Here is a 27322-nt window from a genome sequence, read left to right as displayed (position 1 = left end):
ATTATTTACATGTGGTTATTTGATAGTTACTGGGTGTTTTTAGTGCAATAAAACAATTTAATAAATAAAAAAAGTTAAAAAAAACTTAATGAATAATATTAATTATTTTCTAACAACACGTGTAATGCCGTCTAGTAGTTAAAATTATGATTCCAAGACAACTTTTAAAGTATTTTGGTGTCCCTACTTAATTTTAATGTGGAATAAAAAAAAAATCAAATCAGCCCTAAAGTAACAAATATCTCTCGTACTCGATTTTGCATTATCTTGATCTTTCCTGCAATGAAAAAAAAATAAAAGGTCTATAACAAATATCTATAACAATATCAAAACGATTGAGGTGGTGAAACCGACAAACTCCAAAAAGGGAGATGGGCTCAACGTGGGACAGTGTTCTTTATCATCACTTGTGAGGCTGGCCGGAAATAAGACACGCGAGGGACTCTACTAACCAGCTAGGGATTTTATTGATCTATCTGATCCACACGCCATTTCAGAGATAAACACCAACCAAGCAGTCAAACAAGAATGGGAAATTTATGGGGAGAGTAATTTTGTCATGTAAAAAGTGAAGACGAAGCATTCTTTACCAAGTGTTTGTTTCTATATATTTTAACAATATTTGCCGAATTCGCATGCTGTCAAAAACTGTGTCGGCAGGGTAAATTAAGGGCTGAATCCTATAGCTTCTTCTTTCACAGTGACGTTCTAGAATTTCAGTCAAACAGTCAATCAGTTACCTTTTGCAAACATTTCATCGTGCATGTAACTTATCCTCGCTCCCTCTCTCTATATAGGTCTGTCTTTGCTGAAGACATTTTTGAAAGACTATATATATCTCGTTATTTCCGAAATCAAAGAATTCTTAAAGAGACTGCTCCTAAAACGTTGATTGTCAGAAGCAATAAAATGGCTAGCCGATTGTGTTTCAATATTGGGTTCTTGATTGTTGCATCGGTAGGTTTGCTTCACGGTGCATATGCAGCTAATACTTACACAGTTGGAGGTGATTTGGGATGGATTGTTCCTCCGAACAGCTCTTACTATGAGGAATGCACCAGCCAGAGCACATTTCAGACAGGAGACGCCTTCGGTTAGCATTTCTTGATCTCTTTATGAGCTTATTAATTAATTACGGCTCTATTTATTGCATGCATGCATGATATGATACTGATGTTGGTCCATATCTTTGGTATGCCTAATCCTATATATCAAGAGGTAGAACTAAGTTAGCATATAGGTATAGGTTTGGTGGGTTTTGTCACGAGGAACAACCACCTTCTACACATTTTTCAAGTCGAGTTCCTTACGCACAATTCGTTGTCCAAATTAAGGACTCAAAAACAAGCATGCATGCATGGTATTTCCTCAAATTATTCTCACTCCATGCCCCAATCAATCAATGAGACGTGTTTTCCTTTTCATTTCTTTCAGTATTCAACTGGACAATCGGAACACATACCGCAACTGAAGTAAGTACCAAGGAGGACTACGATAATTGAGTTAAAGTCACTTTCAAAGAAAATGCCACGCACTACTTCCTCTGCTCTGAAGGAACACACTGTGAGCAAGGCCAGAAGATGATAATCAAAATTGGAGATGGCATACCGCCAAGTTTTGCAGCTCCATCTCTTACCGCGGCCGCCGCCTTATCTGCTCTTTTCTTCTCCACCTTAGTTTTCTTCTTCTTAAACTAAATCTAAAGACACCCCCCGTCATGCAAGTTACCTTTTCTTATCCAGTAGCTCTAGAATTGGGTGAGCCCTAGATAGCTTGTTGGTAATAATCGATGTGGGGATATTTAAATTGTTTATGACAGTGTACCGATTACATTTGTTCGTTGTAATAAAGCTGTCTTTGCAATGAAAGATCCTTACACCGATAAGGTCAGGTAGGAGACAGCCTTCGTTGGACCATCCTCCTGCCAGTCCTGTCACATTTTATGACCAGAAGTTATGGCATAGCCTCCTTCACATCATATGGATCGCAATAAGTGGTTGTTGAATTATATAATTTAGTATGATTAATTCATTTACACGAAATAGGTTCACGTAAAAAAAAGAAAAAAGTTACCGGGTAGTCTTGTAAGGGCTGTCCAAATCCCATGTTTTCACAAGTATTTTCTACACAAATTCTTGATTGATATTTGAACAATTTATGCAGATTTACCTATATCTTCCTTTATGGTTTTCTTGCTGCCTGATTTCCTAATAGTTAGAGCAATACAAAATGTTTAAGCTGTTGCGCGTGTGTGCAAGTCTTACTGCAACAGATCAAAAAAATTGACACGGGTCATTCTTGAACATTTCACATCAGACATCTGTTTCTTTAGCTGGATTGTCAGATGTTGGGCATGCTTTTGATGCCTATGCGGAGAAAGCAGTCTTTCCTAAAGTCTAAAAGAAAGCCCGGACTAGCACGAATATCTCCCACGCTAGATTCATCTTTGTTAATTTAGAAATTATTTATTCAAACTGTTAATTTGAGAAGTATTTTGCCCACTGTTCTAAAATTGGAAAGGTGAGGTTCCGATTTTTTTCCCATATTCAACTATGTTAATTTGAGAAATATTTTCCCCACTGTTCTAAAATTGGAAAGGTGAGTTTCCGAGTTTTTCCCACCTTTCCAATTTTTTTCCCACCTGATGTTGTGCCTGGCCTGCAACCCCAGAACCTGAGACTTCTACTCATATCTTTCAGAACTGACGGAGAGAACTGATGAAGGTTCCAGTTTAATGGTTTAAACATCAAATTTCTGGTTCAACCACTGGGTCAATTACTAAAGGGACCCGAAGATCCCAATTACCTGTAAGCATAGTCATGCATGCATAAGCAGCTATACGAATAAGAACTGTTAATATCCATCACGTTCACGTCATGGACAGAGGTGCACCACTCCCCTATGCATTTCCCTTGAAGTAGACGCTATGCTAGGATAGCAGATTGCAAATTGTACAAAGGGAAAGAAAAAGACAAAAGAATGATGAATCCCACATTGTTCTGCACTCAAAATATTCAAATACATAAAGATAGGGGGTGAGGAGGGAAAGGCGTTGAAAAGGAAATGACACGTGTTAACTCAAATCAGTCGATTATGGAGACATAAATGGAACTATGGAGTCTGAAAATGTTCACTTAGTTTGAACTATCTATTAGATGCTCCATTTCCCTAATAGCAACTTTACTCGTGCATAAGAATCAGACATCCAATCAATTATGTAAAAGCCAAAACCAAGATGTGCTGGTTAGGTTTTAATTCAAAATAACTAATAATAGCTTAAAAAATATTTACACGTATGAGTGATCAAAGAAGAACATGAACATATTCTCCGATATCTATTACTTGTATACAATTATGTGGTGGAAATTGAGCTTATATCCACTGCTATAGAATGATTGCCAAGAGCATGCTATGAGGAATCCTACCATTCTTTCAAAAAAGATCTCAGCACCTACAATAGAAACAGAAGAAACTCCCAACAAGTTCTTTTTCAGCTAATCAAACATTAAATGCCCAAGCTGAGGTATTAGAGGCATGCAAGAGGGAAAAGAGAAATGAAGCAAATAGTAAATGACGGAATGGAGAAATTGGGAGCAGAGCAGGCATTATTGAATTTCATTTTTGTCTTCTTTATATCACATCTGGGGAAGTCTCATAACCTGACCACAGTAGAGTTTCAAATTAAAAAAGATTTGTAGGAAGTTAATGACAAAACTTGATATTTTTTCAGCGCTAACTAGGGAAAGCTGCATAATGCATGATGGTTAGAATCCTGTCCTTTTCCATAAAAATAGTGAACTCTTAAGTTCCAGAACATACAAGACACCGGAAAAGGGATCCACCTTTCTTTTGCTGATGGTAAAGAAACAGTTCGAGAAGGCAGTCAGTCACCGCTTTAACACCAGCAACTGGCCATTTCCATTAAAACAAAAAAGCATTATCGAAACCTATATTAATCTTCTTCCATGACACATTGATGACAGAGAAAAGTCCAAAATGATATCTTGATCACTCCACCAATTCAAAGTGTACCCCATTCCACCAATATACTCTCACCAATTGAAATTACTCAGAATAGGTACAGTGAACTCGATTGCTCGATTGAAGATTAAAGCAAACTTTCTAGCGACCTCCTATGTTATGTCATCGCACCAATAAAACCGCAAAAGGTAATAATCCAAGCTTCAAATAGATCCTTGCTACAGAAACCATATAAAAGTAACCCCCTGAATCATTTCCAGAAATGCTGAAGAAACACACAAAATGCCGAAGTAACCTTCTGAATCATTTCCAGAAATCTGATGTGCTTTAATACTCTTCCACATTCTCAGCATGTTGTCTTACTAGTTACCTCTACGTAATCCATTCTCATTGTCAAGCCTACTATCAGAATCCTCTCCAGAATATAACTTGCCCTATCGAATCACAACCAATTACCTTTCTAAACCTTCTTTGGATATACCCAAGGAAGAGGAGCTGCCCTATAGAATCACAACCAGTTACCTTTCTAAACCTTCTTTGGATATACCCAAGGAAGAGGAGCATTATGCACATCAGATTCTTGCAACAAACCCAGGGTATATTGCCTTAGCTGAAACCTAATTATGTAAATTTGTACAAACCGAAATGGGGGACAAGAGTATCTTTCTTCGCACCAGTTTATTGGGAAACTAGGCAACACTCTCCCCAATATAGAACAGACTTACCTCAACCCAAAGCCTGAGTTTTTTTCTTTTTCCCTTTTTTTTCTTATTTCTTATTTCTTATTTCTTATTTCTTATTTCTTTTTCTTTTTTGGTCTTTTTGATAGATCAATGCATAGAGGCTTATGAATGTAGGTACATACATTTGAAGTTTTTTCTTGCATGTTAGAGAGGACATCCATGAAGAAGCCCCACAATGTCATACCAGGACATTTCAACAGGCTGGTTTCAATGTTATTCCATGCTGTCCTTTGACGTCTTAAGTTTTGTCATATGTCCTACTCCAACAGTGGTGGGTTACTTTACTTTCTCTAAGCTGTGTCCTAAAACTGTTTCTTTTTTCTTTTTTTGTTGTAGGAAATCAAGAAGGTGGAATGAATAAATGATTGTGGTGCTAAACAGATCCCAGTAATATCTATTTAGATGTTGGTGATGGCTTGATGTCTAAATTTTGAAAGCTATGTCACCAGCTATTAAAATTTAAATCAAACTCAGATTTCATTTACAATTCACCTTTTTACCAAGTCCCAAGTTGCAATCTCGTTGTTGGCATGTAAATCTCTGTGATCTGAACTACATAGGAAAATGAGGTTGCAGAAAGGATCGACCAGCATAATTCTAACCATCTCAAATTTTGAAGCATATACACTACAACGAGGAAAACAATGCCTACAAACCTGGCCATTCTATTCGACCAATGAACTGGTTGGACTGCCAGCAAAATGTCCATCCTCCACATTGTCACTGAAGGGTGCCTTGCGCTTTCTGATGTTTGCCTCCAAATTCTGAACATCACCCTCTGAGGCCCACTTATCCGGACAGGACCCAGAGGGATCCCTATTGCTTGTACTGGGAAAAAAACAGAATTCCTTGTTTCTATGTTGAGAAAAAACACTAAACTTGTCTCTTTCTTGAGAACTGCTCGAGCCGATTTCATTTTCTTGAGCTTGATTTCTTTCGGTGCTTATACAAGGGTCTGAGCATGGACCCAACCTTAAGGATAAATCACATTGCGTGCCAGTTGGCTTCTCATGGATATTCCTGAAATCTGCTTTTGTGATTTTCATGGAACCAACTTCAGCACTGGAACATGAGATAACGCCGATATCCCTATGCGCAGCTACTGATGTACCAATAGGTTTACCCACAAGTATATTGTTGGAGTTCATCCTTGTCGAAACTTCAGAGACCATATCAGATGCTTCTATTTGATATTGATCTCCATAAAACAAGGGATAAACTGAACCAAAGTTCTGATGCATGTCGGCTTCCTTGGTAGTCAACTGATCACTGCCAGGAGGGATATTCTCATACAAGATAGGGTAACTGTGAGGAGGAGCAGCATTACTACTCTCAGCCAGACGATGACTAGACTCTGAAACAGGAAGATTTGGATTCACAATTGTGGTGGCTCTTGCAGCAAAGTTCAATGGATTGATCGAGTGAATTGGCATTAGCCGAGGGCCTTGCTCATCATGAGTTCTATCTACAGCTCTAGGAGCTACAGATGCCGGTTCTTGCGTTCTTGGGCTGAGGTAGCTCCTGGGATTGTTGTGTCGTTGGCTTCTCGAAGCTCTCTCCACTTTGCATCCCAAATTAAGGGCAGCTAAACAATATTTCAACAAAGTATAAATGATTTAGCACCTCAAGTACTATTGTTACAAACTATACCTAATTTCAATTTCTGAGTTACACAATTTAAGCTTAGACCAATGCATGCTTTAAAAACTTAGCATGCATAATTTACAATCTCAAATGCAATTGTTACAAGTAATTTAAAGTCTTAGACTCTGACATTGTCAACAAAAAAGAAGTCTTGACTCTGAGATGCTATGCTGCCAAAATGAGAACCCGGAAACATAATTTCAAAGTTGGATCCAAGAAACATGACATTGCATAAAGAAATCAGTACCTTCAATACAAGGAGGCAAAAGATCTCCAGTTTCAGTGCTCTCATCTCTCCTTATAATGGTATTAACGGCATCGTTTACTCTGTCCCATAAAGTCTCTTTGCTCACATACTCGGCCTGGACAGCAAAAACCATGTAATGATGAGTTTAAAATCACAATACAACATAATAAAGATCCAAGAATCTATAGACCAAAAGAAAAACAAAAAGTTTAATCATACCTCAGAGTTGGCTTTGGAGTACATGATTTCCTCAGCCCTGTAAACCACAAGAAGAAGCTTATCTTGCCACTCCCTATTCCCTTTAGTTGCAGCACTATGAGTGTCATAGGCCATCCTAATCAAAGCAAAAACTTTACAATCACAAAATGCATAAAAAGATTCAATCTTTATTCAAAATAAGCAAAAATAATCAAGACCCAGAACCTTAAAATTTGTCCAATCATGGAACCTCTGATGGGTTTGTGTCTATCACTATGCCATGCTCTTCTCACACACTCATAAGGCCTTGGCCCTGGCCTTGGCATCTTCCCCTTGCTAAATACACACACACACACACTCACTCACTCTAAAACACGCACAAAACTAATACCACTGTAGTAAAAAAAAACCAAGTGAAAGGAGAGAGAGAGAGAGAGAGGGAGGGAGGGAGAGACTTGGTGAGATATTTGAGGGTTTTAAATAGAGGGAGGGGAGAGGACACTACATGGGTCAAGGTCACTTCAATTCTTTCAAATCCATTCTTCCAGTTTGCAATGGGGGGGCTCTCTTTTTTGTTGGCTGGGGAGTAGCACAAAAGACTGGAGAGAGAGAAAAAAAAAAGAAAAAGGAAAAAGAGTTGCTTTCCTATGGTTTCCCTGCCCCAGCCCCAATAATTTTAGAGAGGTTACCAGTTTTTCCTCCTCTTTTTTTTAGTTCTTAAGGTAATGTCTTCTTTTTTACAGTGAAAGGTTTTTGGGATTTTGGTTTTCATACTCATTTCTTGGGGAGAAGAAAAGGGGAGGAGTGGCTTTGATGTGGGTGGGCGTCAAAAAACTAAAGGATGGCATCGTCCACTAAAATTTATCTCCCTAGCTTGGGTGCCATGTATTCCTTTGGATTGCCTAAAGCATGGGCACAAACAAAAATGACATCTTATCCTACACCATCCCCTAGAAATCAAATCCCATGTAATCATGACTGTAAACTATTGTTATGCTGTAAGAATTTAGTTCTTTCTTTTGATTATGCCTCCTTTTCCAGAATTTTAAGTTGACCTTCTTTGCTACTTTCAACCAAAAAACAAAAAACCCATCTACATTTTATTTTGTAAAAAATTATTTAATAATATGATAACAGTTATAATTTTTTTTAATATTAATATATTTAAATGATCCAAAATATATAAATTATATTAAATTTTAACAAAAAAAATTAAATTTTTAAAAAATACTATTTGCATCGTGTTTTTAAACACATTTTAAATAGAATCATCCTCTCTCTACTCTGTTTTTCACATGATCTAGGTTGGAGTTGTTCCCATGGTTATTAGGTTTTGTTTCGTGGTTAAATTGTTTTTAGATTGATTAAAACTTTAAAAAAATTATTTGATTTTTATTGCATAAGCATGTTTTTCATGATAGAAACTTGGGTTTGAGAAAATACTATAATTCATGCTTTTTTAAAAAAAAATTTAAATTATAACCGTAAAAACAACTACAATATTAAACAAATTTGGTTATTTTAAATTTGCTTTTATTAAAAAATAGCATTGGAATAATTGCAAAAACAACTTCGGCTAGCTTCAGAAAAGTTTTTTTTATATAAAAAAAAATGACTAAAATCCTTGCACGCCATTGAATAGGGTTAATCACAAGGATTATCATGCAATGCAACTTGGTGTTGCAGTAACTGTTGACTATTTTGGAACAAAACGTTTTTGGGTGGAAAATAAAAAAAGGCAGTGGCTGATATGGATGGAAAAGATGAGATGATGAATCCTTTGGTTTAATGGATATAGCCAGTGAAAAGAACATACGAAAAGAAAAGAAGCGGGGAATCTATTCTTCTTTCCCAGACTCTCCGATTTTCAATCAAGAAGCTGTGTGTTTCTTCCTTTTCAATCTCTTTTTTCATTTTTTTTATTTCTTTGAAGGGTTTCATAAGCCATGAGCTACATATGACTTAAAATACTTGTAAATGACAGATCCCATGGCTGAATGGCTACCTTCAGTAAAGGTCCCTTCTAATACCTCTTTTTTAGTCTCTTTTATTTTGTACATGAACAAAATTCAATTCCATGGAAGGGTTGGTATGGGAGCGCGGTATGATGTAATTGAAACTATGTTTTGACCCGATTATGGTTTTAAAAGTATTAATTTGTTAATTAACTTATAATATAATTTTGCATGATATATCAGAACAGAAGCGCTATAAATACCTACATGAAGGTTTGAGAGAGGCTCAGCACTGCCTTCGACATGTCCCTGTAACAATGTGTGGGTTCTCCCACTCACAAATGCCATATGCCCACTCTTGAAAATGGCTGGCCACAAGCCAGCACTACTCCTGTGGACTCCTTTTTTGGTACTTTATAGACCATTTAATCGAACCCTCCTCGCAGTAAAATGGTCTTGGCTTCCATGCTCGTAGCTTGTGGAAGATGATCCAGTAAAATGGTCTTGGCTTCCATGCTCGTAGCTTGTGGAAAATGATCAGTAAAATGGTCTTGGCTTCCATGCTTGCTCGTAGCTTGTGGAAGATGATCCGGTAAAATGCTCTTGGCTTCCATGCATGCTCGTAGCTTGTGGAAGATGATCCGGTAAAATGGTGTTGGCTTCCATGCTCGTAGCTTGTGGGAAAAATGGGGCAAGCGTCCTCCAACCACATCAACAACAAAAACAAATTAATGTACAGGCCAATGAACCCATGAGTCCATGGCAATGCATGGGAGACATTTTGTTGGGTTACAGTTTGTAGTATCTGTGAGTGAGAATCTGAAAGAGATAGTGCTGATGCTTCGCCAGTAATTGGTAGGGCACTGCCTGGGTTATTTTTCCTGATGAATTTCTTTGATTAGTACATTAATGCAAGTTTTGTGGTTTGATGACCCGTCTTGCTCCATCATCACCATTATATCATGAGCTTGAAGGCAAATAGATATCATAAAATGTGAGGAATCAATGGACCATGCATGTTTGGAGGTGATTTAACGTAAGTGATACTGTATAATATTGATAGAAAATCTTAAAGTATTTTGTGTGAATTATTTTTCTTAGTTATTAATTGTCAACTTTGATTTAATAATCATGGTTGTTATACTCGAGCCACCCTCGTTAATTGACTTGAAAAATCAAAAATCAAAGTTTGACTCGAGCTGAATTGTTAGTTAAATCAGATAAAATATTAACTTAATCAAATAAATTTAAAAGACTTGACTGTGTTTTTGGTAACTTTGTTAACTTAATTAGGTTTAGTTAAACTCGATCCAAACCCCGGCAACATTATTAACAATTTAAAATAAATGAATGAAACCATATTATTTAAATAAAAATAATTAATTAATCCAGACTTGCATGGTGATACAAGTTTTTTTCGTGTCAATCTAACAAACTACGGATTAAGCAACTTTTTTACTGTACTTCAAGCAAATCATCCATACCCAAAAGTTACATGTATTCACATCATTTTTTTAGGCAAACTTCATAAAATGTCCTCCAACTATTGACTTGGTATGAGTTTTATTTTGAAATAAATTTTTATATTGAATTGGGCTTGTTTGGAAGTGCAGTTGCGGTTAATTTTTAAAGTATTTTTCATGTTAAAATATATTAAACTAATATATTTTTTATTTTTTAAAAATTATTTTTGAAATCAGCACATCAAAATGATATAAAATATATAAAAAAATTATTTTTTAAAAAAGCATTAACTGACCCGCATTTCTAAACACTCTTGTCATTAAATATTTCTCAATTTAAGCTTTTATCATATATAATTTATTAACCAGAGATTTTAATATCCTATAAAACAATGTCGTTTCTTGGAGAAATAAATTACAATTCAGATGAAATATATAAACAAATAAAAATACTTTGTTGAAATTTTTTGTAACTTGAAAGATAAAATTGATATAAAATCTCTTGGAGGTAAAAATGGAGACTGTCTATATAATTGAGATCATTTTTTTATATTTCCCAAAAAAACATTTTGTAGCCTTATCATATCTGGTTCAACTCCAAAAATAAGGAGAATTTATTTGTAAATATACAATTTTAAATTTTAACCCATCCGTAGACAATGAAACCTATCTGAAAATCCCTTAATTTTAAAAAAGAAAAAAAAAAGAAAACGAAAAAAAGAAACAATTAATGTTGTGGGTACACATTCAATGTCCAATGCTTGATCGACTCTACGATTCATTTTCTAGTCCATTAATATATTTTTATTTTTATTCTACGGCTAACAGTAGCCAACCAAGAAAATGACAAAAGGAAAACAATAGTGCTTAGCATCCACGTCAATTAACTTCAAATTTAATCTCGTTTTAAATTTTTTAAAAAATATATTAATTATATGACTATGTAATTTAAGCGTTGACCTCAAAAATGTCGAATTTAATAATTATAGCTCACATGTAATCCGAGGTTTGACCTGATGGTCGTCGGGGCTTTTACCTTTGGAGTTCTCCATGCAATACCACATCTTACCCAATTAATTCATCAGCTTATTGTGTAAAAGTTACCCAAATCATGAAAATTGGGAGCACAAATTGTTTTTTCTTTTTTTATTATTTCTTCAATATTAAAATACAATGAAGAGGACATTTTCACGAGGTCTTCTGCGTACATGGCAGACATTCAAATTATCCATGATTGGCCTTCATTGCTGTTAATCTTTGAACCCTTTTGTTTTCGTACGTTGTTCTTCAAATCATGAAAAGATGTCGAGAGGAAAATTCCTCTGAGGTAGGGTCTACATCCTGCAAATAGTCATCAGCACTATCGCGATACATTTGATCAAGAACCAGAACCAATCCCATTGCAAAAGCAACATTAACCTGGTGATAGATTCTTTTTATAAAAAAAAATATTTGAATTTTTTATTTCAAATTAATTTTTTTATAATTTTAAATTGTTTTTAAATAAAAAATTATTATTTTAATATATTTTTAAATAAAAATACTTTGAAATAATTACACAATGCCAGCACACATCCTTACCAAGCATCAGATGAGTTGAGGGGTCCACTTTTATTGTAACTTATTTGTAACTCTTGCCGGCATTTATCCTGTTAAAACGATTGTCGGTGTTTCTCTAGACCCCCAACTTGGTGGGGTTTCTCGCGTAATTTGAATTACATTTGGGATTTTAAAGAAAAGTACGTTTTCAAAGAGACAACAACAATTGAGAAGTTTAAGGGATTAAATTATAATTTTTCAAAACTTAAAAACTGAGTTATGATCACATTCAAAACCTGGGGACTAAAGAATAATTTACTCAATTATTGCCCCAAGGTTAGTTTTCATGTTGAATGATGAAATTTATAAACTTTTTTATTAAAAAAAGATATAAAAAATGAGTCAAGTGAATCGAGTTAACTTGTTAAGCATTATTATTGGGTTATAAAGCTGAAATAACCTATAATAAAAGGCAAATTAAAACAAATCTCGAAACCTAATTTTTAATCAAACACAATATTAAATGATGAAATTGAGGAAAACAATTATGAGACGGGAACAACCCAATAAAAAAAAAATACATGAACCGGGTCATGAGACTGAAATAACCTCTTATAAATAAAATAAAAAAGACCTGATTTAACCATGGCTACGATGGTAAAACCAACAACCTTGTTCATGAGATCATGATATCCTCGTGAAAAGCAAATTAAAAGAGATTGTGAATTTCAATTCCCAACCGACCCAGTGCTAGAGATAATGAAATAAAAAAAATCAATTAAAAATAAGACACAAAAAACAACTCGAGTTTACTCGGATTAATTTTTTAAATATTATTTCCAAGTCACGTGGCTGAAAAATATAATAGAAAATAAACAAAATAAATCATGGAATCTAATTTTAATTTAATATAATATTAAATGAAAATTTTTTTATAAAAAAATTTAATTAAAAAATTGAATTAATTCTTCAAATCATATCAATCTGCTAAAACTGTGACAGCTATATAAAAAATAAATTTAATATTAAATAATAAATTAAAAAAAATAATTGATTGAAAAAAGAAAAAGCAAAGCTTTGTGACAGGGGCTACACTAAACCCCCTTTTTGTTTATAGTTAATTAATAATTTACTGAATTTTTGTATCAATCCGTCGTGTCTGGTTGGATTTGACAACCACGTCTGGATTCCTTTAATGATAATGACACGCGACTTCTTCCTTTACCTTTCTTATGCGTGTTGAATGGTTCTGATTGCTCAAAAGATGATCTAAAGACTTACAAATATTGCTGTATATTTTAGGCCCCGTTTGTTTGCAGGAAAATAGTTTTTTTTTGGAAAGTGAATTTTTGGAAAAGTGAATTTCAGGAAAGTGAATTCCGATATTTGGTAGTGTAATGGAAAATAAGTTGGAAAACACTTTCCAGTGTTTGGTTATGTTATGAAAAATGAGCTGTAAAATAACTTATTAATGTTTTATTTTTTCAAGTTTATTAAAATAATAAGGAACAAATCTTACAAATTAAAAAGTTGAATAAGAATAAAATTACAAAAAAAAAATTCATAAATTATCTCAAATAAAATAAATAATAATCAAAATAATAGAGATCAAATCTAAAAAATTAAAAAAAATGAAAGGTGAAGAAATTAAAATAATAATAATAAACATTTTATAAATTATTTCAAAAAAAGTAAGTAAAAATCAAAAGAACGAGGACCAAATTTGATAGAAAAAAAAAATTCAATAAAAAAATGATAAGGAAAAAGCAAATAACAATTATAAAAATAAGGACCAAAATTAATATAAAAATTAAATTTTAAGAGATGAAATTGAAAAATAAATATTCAAAACAAATTATATATAGCAATCAAAAGTTTGAGGATCAAATTTGATATAATTAGCAAATAATGACATTTCTAAATTTTTCACAACTTCCGAAAAGTGTTTTCCGTCCAAATTTTTCAGGAAAACACTTTCCTGAAAACCAAGCCAAATTTTCCTTTGACTGAAAAGTGTTTTCCGTTGACCAACTTTTCCAATGGCAAACAAACACAAGAAAGTTTGGGAAGTGGTTTCCCGGAAACCATTTTCCGGAAAACAAACACAGCCAAAAGAGAAAACACTTTCCTAGAAACCAAATCAAATTTTTCTTTGACTGGAAAGTGTTTTCCGTTGACCAAAAAGTGTTTCCGTTGATCAGAAAGTGTTTTCCGTTGACCGGAAAGTGTTTTCTGTTGACCAACTTTCCTAATGACAAACAAACACAGGAAAGTTTGGAAAGTGGTTTCTCGAAAAATGAATTTCAAGAAACAAACATGGCCTTAATAGTGGAAGAGGCATTCTATATGAACTTTTTCGGAAACGTGGCTGGCATCATGTTTATTAAAAAAATGATTTTTTAAAAAAATTCTTTTTATAATTTTAGATATTTTGATTGTTTAAATAAAAAACATTTTTTTAAAAAATCACTAACACAATAAAATAAAAAAGAAAGTAGATTCTAAGATATTTATAATTATACTAACGTGGATATAGTGGTTAGATTCTAAGATATTTGTAATTAGACTAACGTGGATATAGTTGTTGGACTGAATTCATTCATGTCGGAGCGATTGGTCTGTGAAGATAAAATGCTTGGACAACTTTTTTTTTTTATTATAATCGGGCTATTTAGTTCAGCTTACACATATTATAATTAATTTTTAAATTTACTAAATATCTTATAAATTTAGTAAATATATAAAAAAACATGTATGAAAAAAAAAAAGAAGTTCCTTCTCCCACTGTATCACGACAAGTGCGTGGCTGTGCCTTGAACAATCCTGTTCCCCCGCTCGAACAACTTGCTTGATTACATGGAAAGAGGTGGCTGTGACTTTTTGTTACTCTCGATTGCTCTGATAGCAATTTCTTTTAGGAATTATTTAGTAATTGTTTTAAAAATATTTTTATTTCGTAATATATTAAAATAATTTGAAAACATTAAAATATTAATTTAAAATAAAAAAAAATATTTTTTTTAAAAATACTTATAAAATAAAAAAATAAACAGGAATGCCGCGATTGATGGAGGAAAAGTTTACAGTTGTTTAGAGCTGACGGGAAAACATTGGCGATTGTGTCTGGAGAGGTTTCTGTAAGAGAACCTAATTGTATACAGCCCCAAAAGATAGAAATACGAGCAATCTGGCTGCCATTGATTGTTCCACCGTCATCCTAGTTATGGTTTTTTTTTTTAAAAAAAAGAAATAATCAAATTAAATACTTTTAATTATTTCCTGAATGATTAAAAAAATCAAGAAATTAAACTCTATTTCCTATCATTTAATTCAAGAAATCAAACCATTCAAAATAATTAGAAAATTATTTTTATCATTTAATTAAAGAAAATAATGAAGTGTTTTGAATAATTTATTTTATTTCTTGTATGTGGCTATCCATCTATATAAACTCTGTCTACATTAAATGTAATTAATATAATCAAATTATTAAATAATATCTTCCTCTTCTCTTGATCGATGCTCTTAAATGATGGACCTGTCATCCTTTTTTCTTATCTAGGTTGTTTTTTTTAGAGCTAGTTTGGGTTAATTTATTTTAAATATATTAAATTGATGCAAATCATCTAAAAACATAACTTAGTTATGATTAATAATAATATTTTTTAAAAAATATTAATTTAATATTTTTTTAAACCGAACATATTTAATGCTATTTATACAAAAAAAAAACAGCACATATGTTCATGAAGATGATGAAGATTGCCTATTTATATTATATATTTATGTGACATTTACATGTATTGATATAGTACTACTAATTCAACCATCAATGTTTGGATTTATTGAATCTGAAAAAACAATTTATCGACGTGATGAACACGTAAATCTGTTTCCGCATTGATATTATATAGTAGCACGAGTGGACAATGGACATCAATTAGAGCATTACACACCTACATCTACGCATTACTAAATCGAGTCACCCTCCAAAAAGTGCTAAGCCATTATTGCACCAAGTTTAGAAACAAGCTTTTTCAAATGGAACCAGGTCTAACAAGGTGACTCGCCAATCTTGCACCCCACTAGCCCATCAATGGCAATCATCATGGTCTCCTGGGCACGAGGCCGATCAACATGCAACTAGACTTCTGACTATAGTTATTAACTTCCAGTCTAATCAGATTAAAAATTTAGATTATGTAGTCGACCTACCAATTTAATTAAAGCCTACATACACTATTTTAATATTTTGTAAAATAAAATGACATTTCTTGAATAATTTCTTTATATATAGTTTATCAACGAGATATAATTAGATCAATGTCAAATCTAATTTAAAGTCCCTAACTAAAACTAAATTATAATTGATTTTGTTTTTTATGATTTTTTTTAAAAACTTAATTGAAAAAACATTAAATTAATATTTTTTATACAATAATATTAAAAATAATAAAAATTATTTTAATATATTTTCAAAATCCAATTAAATAAACATATGTTAATGAGAATGGTTGTGGCCAGTTAAAAAAAAAAACGGACTTTTTAAAAGTTTAATTCCAATTCCAAACAAAACTCCCCGTTTCAACGCCATCGTCTCACTAACGCCAGAAGGAAAGTCAGCTCTCCTCTCCTCCCCTCTCCAATGCAAAACTGAACAGGTTCCTCCCCTCCCCTCCCTCTCCCTCTCCCTCTCCTTCTCCGGCAAATACAATGTCCCTCTCTAGATCACAACCAAGCAACACCACAACTGATACAATCCTCCCTGGCCCACCTTCCCGTAATAACTTTTCCTCCCTCGATCTTTCATCTTCAAATCTCCTCGCCTTTCCCTCCGGTTCTTCCATTTCCATAGTTGATGCTCTTTCCCTCCAATTAATCTCCACTTTTCCTCTCCCTCCTCCTCCTTCTTCCACTTCCTCTCCTTCTCTTTCCCCCTTCATCACTTCCGTACGCTTCACGCCTTCTCCTCTCAATCGCAACCTCCTCTCCACCGAACCTTCTTCCTCCCACCTCCTCCTCGCCGCCGCCGACCGCCATGGCCGTATTGCTCTCCTCGATTTCCGCCTCAAGTCCATTGTCCTCTGGCTCGAACCTGATCCCAATCCGAAATCTGGTATCCAAGACCTTTGCTGGATCCTCTCTCGTTCCGATTCATACGCCCTCGCCGCCATTTCTGGTCCTTCTTCTCTTTATCTCTACACCACCACCGGCGCCGCTTCCACTGCCACCGCTTCGAATTGTTGTTTCTTTAAGTACGATGCGTCGCCGGAGTTTTTGTCGTGCATTCGTCGTGATCCGTTTGATTCGCGGCATTTTTGTGTCATCGGACTTAAAGGATTTTTATTGTCGGTGAAAGTGCTCGCAGAGAGTGAGAATGACGTCATTTTAAAGGAATTTAAGATTCCGACGGATTATAGTGATTTGTTGAGGCTAGAGAAGGACGTAACGCCGAGCAGTGGTGGTGTGGGAGGATCCTTGGCGCCGGCATCGGCGGTTTTTCCGTTGTATAGTGTGAAAATGGCGTTTTCACCACAATGGAGGAATATTCTGTTTGTCACGTTTCCTAGGGAGCTTGTGGTTTTTGATTTGAAATACGAGACCGTGCTTTTTAGTGCTGCATTGCCTAGAGGCTGTGGGAAGTTTCTGGATGTTTTGCCGGATCCGAATAATGAATTGCTTTACTGCGCTCATCTTGATGGAAAGCTCAGTATTTGGCGGCGAAAAGAGTAAGTGTTTCTGTTAATTGGAAAGTGAAGTCTGTATTCATCTTGCAGCTCTTTTTTTCGTATGAAAATTATGTCAAGAATTGTTTTGTGAATTAATTGATTCAATGATATTTGTGTGGGTTTATGGTGTTATTGGAGAAATTGTTATGTAGGCTCGGACTAATGATTTTTTCAGTGAACTTCATTCTTACAATTGGTTAGTGTTACTGTTTTAGATAATTTGATTGTTCTGGTATATGAAGAACTAGGTTTATGCAATGAGTACTTGTGTTGTTGGGTGAAATAAGGAATGCGCTTATTGGGGTAACCATTGCAGAGGAGAACAGGTGCATGTAATGTGTGCAATGGAGGAGTTGATGCCGTCAATTGGAACATCGGTCCCTTCTCCTTCAGTTCTAGCTGTTGCCATTTGTCAGTCAGAGTCTACGCTCCAACATGTTGCTAAGATTTGTTCTGATGCACCTGATTCTCCGTCGGCTGAGGTGGATTTTGACAATCCTTTTGATTTCTGTGATGATACTGTTGTTCACTCTACTACACATATGATCTCAATTTCTGATGATGGAAAAGTATGGAACTGGCTGTTAACTGCTGAAGGGACTGGAGACAATCATAAGGATACGGTTGCTGATTCCCATGAAATTCCACTTATAGGGGACAATGCCAATGCTGTAGTTGTGACTGATGGACTTGGCAAAGAAGCAGGCAAGCAACATGAGCTTGGGAATGGCAATAAAAACCGCCTCTCATCTACTTTGAGCCAGGATTTGTCGTTTAAGGTAAGTGAATAAACATCTCATCTTGAATGTTATTTTATGTAGTTTTATGCATTCTTCTTGGTGGCTGTTGGCCATAGACTGTAAAATTAGTAGCTGAATTGAGGAAGATTATGACTTCAAAATACAACCATAGTTCTGCAAGTTTCTGTTCCATGTCAAGAGTTTGTTTATAAGTGCAAGCTATTATGTTACCTCTCTCCTTTTTTTTTATTGTATTATTAAAGACGGATGACAGTCTTGGCGCGTAGATTTAGTGTTCATCCTATGTTAATTCTAGCTTTATCTGTGCATCCTTATGAGCCAAATTATTGATGCAGATCAGTTTAGTTGGGCAGCTGCAGCTTCTTTCTTCGACAGTTACTATGCTGGCTGTCCCCTCTCCTTCTCTAGTAGCTACTTTGGCCCGTTAGTTTCTTCTTGACACTAAATCCTTGAAGTCAATTTTTTGTTCTCGTTATAACCTAGATTAAGTTGATTATTTACTGTGAAGGTGGGGGGAATTATCCTGCTGTAGCTGTTCCTCTGGTTGCTCTGGGTACTCAATCTGGGACAATTGATGTTGTTGATGTTTCTGCAAATGCTGTTGCAGCTAGTTTTTCAGTTCATAATAGTACGGTTAGGGGGTTACGATGGCTTGGAAATTCTAGACTTGTTTCATTTTCTTACAATCAGGTAAATGACACTGAATCGGAAGTTATTGTATGAATGCATTGTAGTAATCTAAGTTTTACTTGTTTTCATTCACACTCTTTCTTTAAATATCTCTCTCTCTCTCTCTCTCTCTCTGTTGGGACAGGTGAATGAAAAAAATGGAGGTTACAATAATCGGCTTGTTGTAACCTGTCTTAGAAGCGGTCTTAACAGACCATTTCGAGTTTTACAAAAGCCAGAACGTGCACCCATTAGAGCTCTACGAACTTCTTCATCTGGAAGGTTGCTCTGAAACCTTTTTTTCTTCAACTGTAATTGTGGTGCATTACAGTTTCAACTTCATGTACAACTGCTGGCTATATATTTCGTTGCTGTTCTGAATGTTTCTTCATACTACTCTTTTGCTTCTGTTCTGTCTGTGTATTGATACACACATCACATTTATATGTTTTTATTGGTAGCTTACACCCGAGTTTTAAATTTCCAGGTATCTTCTTATTTTATTCCGTGATGCACCGGTGGAGGTTTGGGCAATGACAAAAACTCCCATCATGGTTTGTAGGCTGATTGATACCTTCTCCTTTTCCATCATTACTCAAAATATTCACCTTTTAAATATAACGAGTTTTGTGGTTTTAAGGTGATGTAGGAAGTACTTAATCTATTTATCTTGTTTGAGAGGAGGGAGAATGCCAAAATCTGAGATTTCTCTTGGTGCAAATGGTTGTTTTACTTTGGATAATGACATAAAATGAATCTATGTTTTTCCATTTGCATGCTAATTTCTTAAGGTAAATAGATTTAGTTTGTTTAAAAATATATAAGACACTGTTAAATTCAAAATAAGGCTAAAATTCATTATAAAAAACTTAATCTCTTAGCATGTAGTTGTGGACGTCAATCTTATCTCAGTAATTTCACATATCATGTACCTTCATTTTATATATTTTATAACAGCAGCCATTCATTACTTTTTCCTTGACTACATGAATGTCTGAAGTGTAAATATTTTTCTGACTCATAGTGAATGGTAGAATCTTGAGTTATAACCTTCTGTTTGGTGATTTTTTATTATAATTTTATCCATTAGATAATTATTATGCTTTATATCCTCATGTAGCTTAGATCATTAGCTCTTCCATTTACGGTATTGGAATGGACTCTTCCAACAGTTCCTCGGCCAGTTCAAAATGGTCCTTCTAAACAAGTGTTGTGGTCATCGAAAGATCAAACGCCTGTAGCACAAGATGGAGCATCCACTGCAAAGGAACCTGCATCAGAATCCAGTGAGCTCTTTTTGCTTGATTTTCTAAATTATTATGTAGATTGGTTGCTAGTCCAAACCATTTGATCCAGTTTCTTTTCTTGCTTTCTTATGTTCAAAATCTTTTAAACAAGGAAGTAGCTTTTATGTGCAGCAGCAGGAAGCTCAGATGCTTCTCAGGATGACACTGCTGAAAGTTTTGCATTTGCACTAGTAAATGGTGCTCTTGGAGTTTTTGAGGTTCATGGGCGGAGGATCCGGGATTTCAGGTACAAGTATTTGATGCGAGTTGTTGCATTAGGACATTTGGCATTTGTTATGCCTAAACATCCATTGCTTGATTCTCTTGTATTTATATTTTAGCCATGAGCATGGGCTTGCAAGTAGAGGATGTAGGTTGAACATTGATGAACAGCCAATTTATGCCAAAAAGAAGTTGAAAATATGTTCTTTTCTTAGAACCCTACTTCATTGGAAGCATAACTGGCCAACTGGATAATAGCTTTAACTTTTGTATGTTTTGATCAAGTTGGATTTTCTTTTCAATCATTCCCCATCAGCATCTGCCAGTGTTAGCAAAACATGATGGTCTTATAATAAAAGGGAGGCCAGGTATGTAATTTATGATTCGTATTCTGTGGTAGGGATGAAGCAAAACTTTTTCTAGTATTTTTGAGCAAGCCGTGGTTGTAAAAGAGGTAAAAAGCCAAGAATGTAGATACAGTCCTGCTTGAGTTGGATATGATGAAGTGAATCTGAAACTGCTTTAACGTTTTCATTTTGCTCGACAAAATAAGAACTCTGAAGAATTAAAGCCACCATTTGCTCTTAGGAAGGAGATGCCTTTAGCATCCTAAGTTAAATTATAAAGTCCATATAGATTTCACTTCTGGTTGATAATGAACAGGATGTATGATTGAACATGAATTTAAATTTACTTTATGCACTAGGTTTCTGTTAATTGTACTTTTACATTTTAAGTATCAATTTTTCTCCTTTTCTTACCCCAGCCCCCCAAGGAGAAAAGGATATACTGTAAAAGTCAAAAGGAAATACATAGTTTATGAAGCATGTACCATGATAAATTCCATCATAGATTACCACTTTCTGCAGTCATGTTTGCTGTGATTCATCCCATGCTTTTTCGCATTGTAATGTGGTGATTTTCTTTGCCATGTTCAATGCTTCACTCATCTCAAAGGTGAATAGAGGCTACAAAATGGCTTGAATAAGAATAATTGCCTTTTGAATTCCCCTATATAAAAAAGGCACTATATTTGCAATTTTATACAGATGCAATTTTTCCTTTCCTTTCTATCCCTTTCAAAAGCAACACATCTGGTTTGCTCAATTACTATCATCTATCACCATCAAATGCTACAGAGGTAGTTCTGTTTTTTGCAGTACATGGTGTCTAGTTGTTTGCCTTATCTCATGAAGTTTTCTTTTCTTGTCTATAGACCGAAATGGCCTTCATCTTCATTTGTGTCTTCTGATGGATTGATTACGGCCATGGCCTACCGCTTGCCTCATGTTGTATGTATCATTATATTCCTAATTATTTCAGTTAATTGGCCATATCAACAAATTAATTGTTCCAAAGTTTCTATTGTGAGAGGCAGTGACTTGACTACTTTTCAGGTCATGGGGGATAGGTCTGGGAACATACGGTGGTGGGATGTAACAACTGGGCATTCTTCATCATTTAACACTCACAGGGAAGGAATCAGGAGAATCAAATTCTCACCTGTTGTTCCTGGAGACCGCAGCCGAGGGCTTATTGCTGTCCTTTTTTATGACAATACCTTTTCTATTTTTGACCTTGTAAGCATGAAATATGGCAACGAATCTTGTTCCTTAAAGCATAGTCTGCATTCATGTTACTGTGATACAGAGTCTACTGTTCTGCTGGCAAATTTTAATGTCCATGCTATTTTTTTATTTGCAGGATTTGCCAGACCCGTTAGCTAATTCCCTTTTACAACCTCTATTTCCTGGAACCCTTGTGTTGGAACTCGATTGGTTGCCTCTGCGAACTAATAGAAATGACCCTCTGGTATTATGTATTGCTGGAGCTGATAGTAGCTTTCGCCTTGTTGAGGTTAACATGTATGTGCCGCCAAATATATGTTGTCGAACTTTTTTTCTTCACTTGTTATTGTCTTTATATTTGAAAGGGTTAAGTGGTGTCAATAATAAATTACTTTTTGAAAAACATTCTTGATTGGACTGGTCAGGGATTTAGGTGGTGCTGTAGCATGCAGCAATCTGTTTTCTTTGCACCTATTATCTCTGGAATATAATCAGATTGAATTGTACAACTAATTAGCGAACATGATTTGATGGAGTCTGATTAAATAGTTTAGAAACTTTTTATCTCTCTTCTGGGCATCGGACATTGGGGATTGTTCGTACATGTCTTTCATGCTTTGTCAATTACAATTTTACTGGCGCTATGTTTTGTGCAAAGTGGCGATTTGGTAGTTGTTTTGCTGTAAATTGTTTGATGATGTAGATCAGTAATTTTCACACTGTTGATATTTGTAGTGAATATTCCATTAAAAAATTGTAGTGTGTAATAATGCTTGATGAATTAGCTTTAATATAATATGTGATTCCTCTTAATTTTTTTTCAATGGATATTTGTCATTGTTTGTGCTTTGATACCAGTGCCTGTGGTCATCTTTTCATGCAGAAATGACAAAAAACTTGGCCTCCAACCCCGAGCTATTAAAGAAAAATTTCAGCCTATGCCTATATGCTCTCCCATACTGCTTCCCACACCACATGCACTGGTGAGAATTACTCTCTCTCTCTCTCTCTCTCTCTCTCTCTCTCTCTCTATATATATATATATATATATATATATCCACCCATCCATTCAGGGGTGGCTCTCTTTTAAGAAAACAAAAAACAAGGAATGGAAATCAAATTGTTGATGGGCTAGAAATTCAACTGCCCCTCCCCCACTCCCTCAACAGCCCAACAGCCATTTATTCCCCAATCAAAAAAGAGAGAATCTTTTGAAAATAAATCCCAGGCTATGTTTTGCTAATCATGGAGGTTGTAGCATTTCATGCCCTGCATTTACTGTCTAGGATATGGTGACATCCAAAAAAAGGCTGTGGAAAAAGGCATGTCTGTTTGTCTTCCAAAATTGGTGAATTTTTCGTGGATAAAGGCTGTCATTTATGGTGACCACCAACTACTGTTGTTGTTCCTTGTGCAGGCATTGCGGATGATCTTGCAATTAGGTGTCAAACCCTCTTGGTTTAACACTTGCAGCACAACTATTGACAAGAGGCCTCACTTAATTCCTGGAACTGCTTCATTCAAAGGGGATCTCCGGAATTACATAATTGATCTTCCACCTGTTGGTGACTCTGTGGTGCCAGAAATGCTCCTCAAAGTGTTAGATCCTTACAGGAGAGAAGGTCGGTCATGGGTGGCCTGTCCAACACGTGCAATACATAAAAAATCTACCATATGAGCATTTGTTTTAATTGGTTTAGCACTCACACATTCCTAATGTTTCCATTGCTCAAGGCTGCATACTTGATGATGAAACGGCTAGACTATATGCTATCGTAGTCAAGAAAGGCTGTGCTGCGAGGTTTGCATTTGCAGCTGCAATTTTTGGTGAAACCTCAGAAGCACTATTCTGGTTGCAGTTGCCTCGTGCTCTTAAACATTTGATGGATAAGCTAGTTACGAAGTCAACACAGAAAGCGCCTGTCTCAGCATCAACCCCAGAGCTCGATGACGTGACTATGCTGAACAGAATTTCATCAAAGGGGAGGTCGGTAATTGGGACTGAGAAAAAGGATCCATTGGTAAGTCATTTCATGTTTTCACTTTGTAAAATGCTAGATTGCAGATATTATGATGTTTTAATCATTTATAATGTATTATCATTTTATAACTTGGACTATCCTGTGGCAGAGTGAAGGTCAACTTAGATCAATGGCTTTCCAGAAAGAAGAACTATGGGAAAGTGCTTGTGAGCGCATTCCTTGGCATGAGAAATTGGAGGGAGAAGAGGCTATTCAGAATCGAGTACATGAGTGAGTTCCTTGCCTTACTGTTGTATGTTGCATGTACTGGTTACCTTTTCTTCCCCGCAGATCATCTATTTATTGATTGAAAGCTTGGATCTAGTATATGAGCTGTCTTCCCTTGCACCTGTATTTGGGTTTTAGAGTGATGATTATATGCCATATTCTTGATAAACAGGCTCGTTTCTATTGGGAACTTAGAAGCAGCAGTCAGCTTGTTGCTTTCTACTTCTCCTGAGAGCTCTTATTTCTATGTAAATGCTCTACGTGCAGTCGCTCTCTCGTCTGCTGTGTCAAGGTCTCTTCATGAGCTTGCAGTTAAGGTGAGCAATGATATAGAACAGCTTATGTTTCAATGTTAGCCCACATCCTGTCATTGGAATTGCACTAGCTACTTCTATGTGCATTTTGACTTCTTTACGACCGTGTTATCATCTAGGTTGTTGCAGCCAACATGGTCCAGACAGACAGATCATTGTCTGGCACTCATCTTCTTTGTGCTGTTGGAAGGTATCAAGAGGCTTGTTCACAGGTTAGGTTCTATATCAAACTGTCTGTGTTCCTTCAATGTCTCTGAAATTGATCACCAAAGTAAAATATTTTATCAAGATGCATTTTTATATTATGATCTATCACTTGATATCCACACTGCAAATTTGTCTTTCATTTTGGGTTTTTTCCATAATTGTTGAACAGTTGTAGAAATTGCACAGATTAAGCGGAAATAAATCTCGACAGTAATAAAATATTTATTCCATAATGATCCAATGACAACAGGGACAAGGAGAAATGCACATGTCATAAAATTAATAGTATTCATAAATCACTGTTGACTTTCCATGACAGTTGGCTGAATTAATGACAAGTTGAAGGAGATTTTGGATTGATCCCATCTGTATTGGTTGCAAATCCAATGATACTTTACATACGTGCATGACTTTTCTGCACAAAACTGGAGGCAAAAAAAAAAAAGCAGACAGGGCATAATGTCATGACCTCTGACTTGGAATTTGTTTTTTCTCCCATGACATGTGGAGAGGACTTTTTGTTCCTTTAGCAGGGTGTTAAATTGAGCAATGATTATTTTTTTCTAGACTGATAGAATACATAAACTTGTGCAGTTGCAAGATGCAGGATGCTGGACGGATGCTGCAACTTTGGCGGCTACACATTTAAGTGGATCTGATTATGCTAGGTTATGATCCTTTTCATCACTAAATTTGATGATTCTGTTAGCATTTTTAGGTGCATCTTGCAAAATTGCATAGCCTTTTATCAATCAATTTCCAGTCAACGATTTCATTTCTCAATGTGGTTGCTTGTGCATGTGTAATACAATAGTGCATGTGCTGTGTGAAGCATCTCTAATCAATCAAACCCAAATCTCATCTAGAATCCCTTATATTTTGTCTGCATTGCACATCTAGGCATTTGCATAGGTATAACTAATTTTGAACTATGCTAATCATACTTGCAAATTTTAACTTCTTAGGGTGTTGTTAAGATGGGCCAACCATGTCCTCCATGCCGAACACAACATCTGGAGGTACTATCATTTTCTGGTTTTGATGTTTGCAATGTTCCTGTCAATTTGCTCATGTTCCCGTCAATTTGCTAATGTTATCGTCTTGACGTTTGCAATGGGCCAATGCAGGGCTCTTATTCTTTATGTTGCAGCTGGTGCATTGCAAGATGCCCTAGCAGCACTCCGGGAAGCACAACAACCTGATACAGCTGCCATGTTCATACTTGCTTGCCATGAAGGCCATGCACAATTTATATCAAATTTAGGAAATTCAGATGATGAATCTGGGTCTTCAATCAAGGATACTCTCGTTGGCTTGCCAGGGTTGAATCCAGAGAATGAAGATGTCATTGCAGTAGGTGAATATTATGGACAATACCAAAGAAAGTTGGTGCATCTGTGCATGGACTCCCAGCCATTTTCTGACTAATTAACTGAGCATACCACCATATTTAGCAAAGTTTCTCTCGTTCAAGTGATAGTGATGCCTATTTCATAGGGTGATAATTTCAAGTTAAAGAGACCATGTCCATGTTAAGTCACCATGATTGCAGGTTCAAATCTGAAAATTGAGTTGGACTCCTATTTAGGGTTTGAAAATTAGAATGAACAGAGTGATACACCCGTCTATATGAACACTTTCAGCTGAATAACTCTGGCGATGTTGTCTGTTGTAGAGAAAATCACTGTGATGGTTGATAATGTTGTAGCTGATGTTAAAATTTCCACTGGAACTCACAGTAAAGAATATGGTAGGAAGAAGTAGTTATATAGTAATTCGTTTGTATTGTTGCAAAAGCATAAGAAATTTGATATGAATTATGTTATTGATTTTCTAGTCACTTTCTGTGACATTTTTGAGTAAAAATAAACTAGTGCTGATTGTTATTACTGCCTTGATTCCTTTGAAGGTTTTTTTAGCAATAAGAAAAGCACGGGTTTTCAATTCAGAGCTGAATTGAGAGATTTGTGCTGATTTCAATCTCTCATGGGTTTAGAGACGCTGTTGTTTACATGTTTTGATCCGGCATCTGGCTCTATTTCTTATCAAAAGAATGAAGAGACAGTTGGCTCTTGAGCTTGCTAGAAGATTGGTCAGCTTGAATCACTCTTGAAATTTGTTTAGATGAAACCAGTGGAACAAGCTCCATCACTGCTGGAGACTCTAATGCTGATGATTTATTTTGCTGAAATTCAACAATTCTACTTACAACGCTTCTAACAGAATTAGTAATGCTAGGCATCGCCGCCTCTATTCACAATCAGGCAGCTTTATTTGTTACTGTTTGTGATTGGCTCACCTTTCCCTTGTGGCTGTTCTTCAATGAAAAAGACATTCATTCGAAATCCACTGCAAACCCTACTCGTACAATATCCATGAGCTGTTTCGGTTCAACCATGGAAGTTTCGCAGATTGGGACTTCGATTTTTATGACCTCTATCGTCCCCATGCTATGTTCCAAGGCCAGATTGGAGGGCGGCGTTGGGAGGATAGAGTCCCGCTCAGGGTAGCTTGCATGACCATAAAAAAAACTACAATATGACTCGT

General features: G+C 35.5%; 2 protein-coding genes and 1 long non-coding RNA gene across 5 annotated transcripts; 2 read left to right on the top strand and 1 right to left on the bottom strand.

The window, feature by feature from the left end:
• Nucleotides 1–529: 529 nt before the first annotated feature.
• On the top strand, nucleotides 530–1916 carry LOC133673888 (uncharacterized). Its single transcript, XR_009835090.1, has 2 exons — nucleotides 530–1093; nucleotides 1435–1916. It is a non-coding gene; the product is annotated as an uncharacterized LOC133673888 (long non-coding RNA).
• Nucleotides 1917–3244: 1328 nt separating this feature from the next.
• LOC133674084 (uncharacterized) lies at nucleotides 3245–7655 on the bottom strand. Of its 2 annotated transcripts, XM_062095060.1 has the most exons (5): nucleotides 7039–7655; nucleotides 6835–6949; nucleotides 6616–6730; nucleotides 5381–6309; nucleotides 3245–3451 (listed from the first exon to the last, which is right to left on the bottom strand). In XM_062095060.1, the coding sequence occupies exons 1-4, from the start codon at nucleotides 7137–7139 to the stop codon at nucleotides 5390–5392; spliced, it is 1251 nt and encodes a 416-aa protein (XP_061951044.1). In that variant the 5' UTR covers nucleotides 7140–7655; the 3' UTR covers nucleotides 3245–3451; nucleotides 5381–5389. The 2 variants fall into 2 exon arrangements, with proteins under 2 accessions (XP_061951044.1, XP_061951043.1); XM_062095059.1 differs by lacking the exon at nucleotides 3245–3451 and having other exon boundaries at nucleotides 5177–6309.
• Nucleotides 7656–16366: 8711 nt separating this feature from the next.
• Nucleotides 16367–26664, top strand: LOC133674754 (uncharacterized). 2 transcript variants are annotated; one of them, XM_062095977.1, is made up of 20 exons: nucleotides 16367–17499; nucleotides 17816–18278; nucleotides 18596–18683; nucleotides 18769–18950; nucleotides 19075–19211; nucleotides 19417–19483; nucleotides 20050–20215; nucleotides 20351–20462; nucleotides 21654–21729; nucleotides 21835–22017; nucleotides 22142–22302; nucleotides 22889–22988; nucleotides 23423–23627; nucleotides 23740–24026; nucleotides 24136–24257; nucleotides 24427–24571; nucleotides 24688–24780; nucleotides 25370–25443; nucleotides 25741–25794; nucleotides 25903–26664. In XM_062095977.1, the coding sequence occupies exons 1-20, from the start codon at nucleotides 16484–16486 to the stop codon at nucleotides 26201–26203; spliced, it is 4032 nt and encodes a 1343-aa protein (XP_061951961.1). In that variant the 5' UTR covers nucleotides 16367–16483; the 3' UTR covers nucleotides 26204–26664. The 2 variants fall into 2 exon arrangements, with proteins under 2 accessions (XP_061951961.1, XP_061951960.1); XM_062095976.1 differs by having other exon boundaries at nucleotides 20348–20462.
• Nucleotides 26665–27322: the final 658 nt, after the last annotated feature.

The sequence above is a fragment of the Populus nigra genome, chromosome 15 (genome assembly GCF_951802175.1).
Source record: "Populus nigra chromosome 15, ddPopNigr1.1, whole genome shotgun sequence".
In the NCBI taxonomy this organism is placed as follows: domain Eukaryota; kingdom Viridiplantae; phylum Streptophyta; class Magnoliopsida; order Malpighiales; family Salicaceae; genus Populus; species Populus nigra.
The sequence above is the reverse complement of the archived record's forward strand: the minus strand, read 5'-3'. Positions and strand labels throughout refer to the sequence as shown.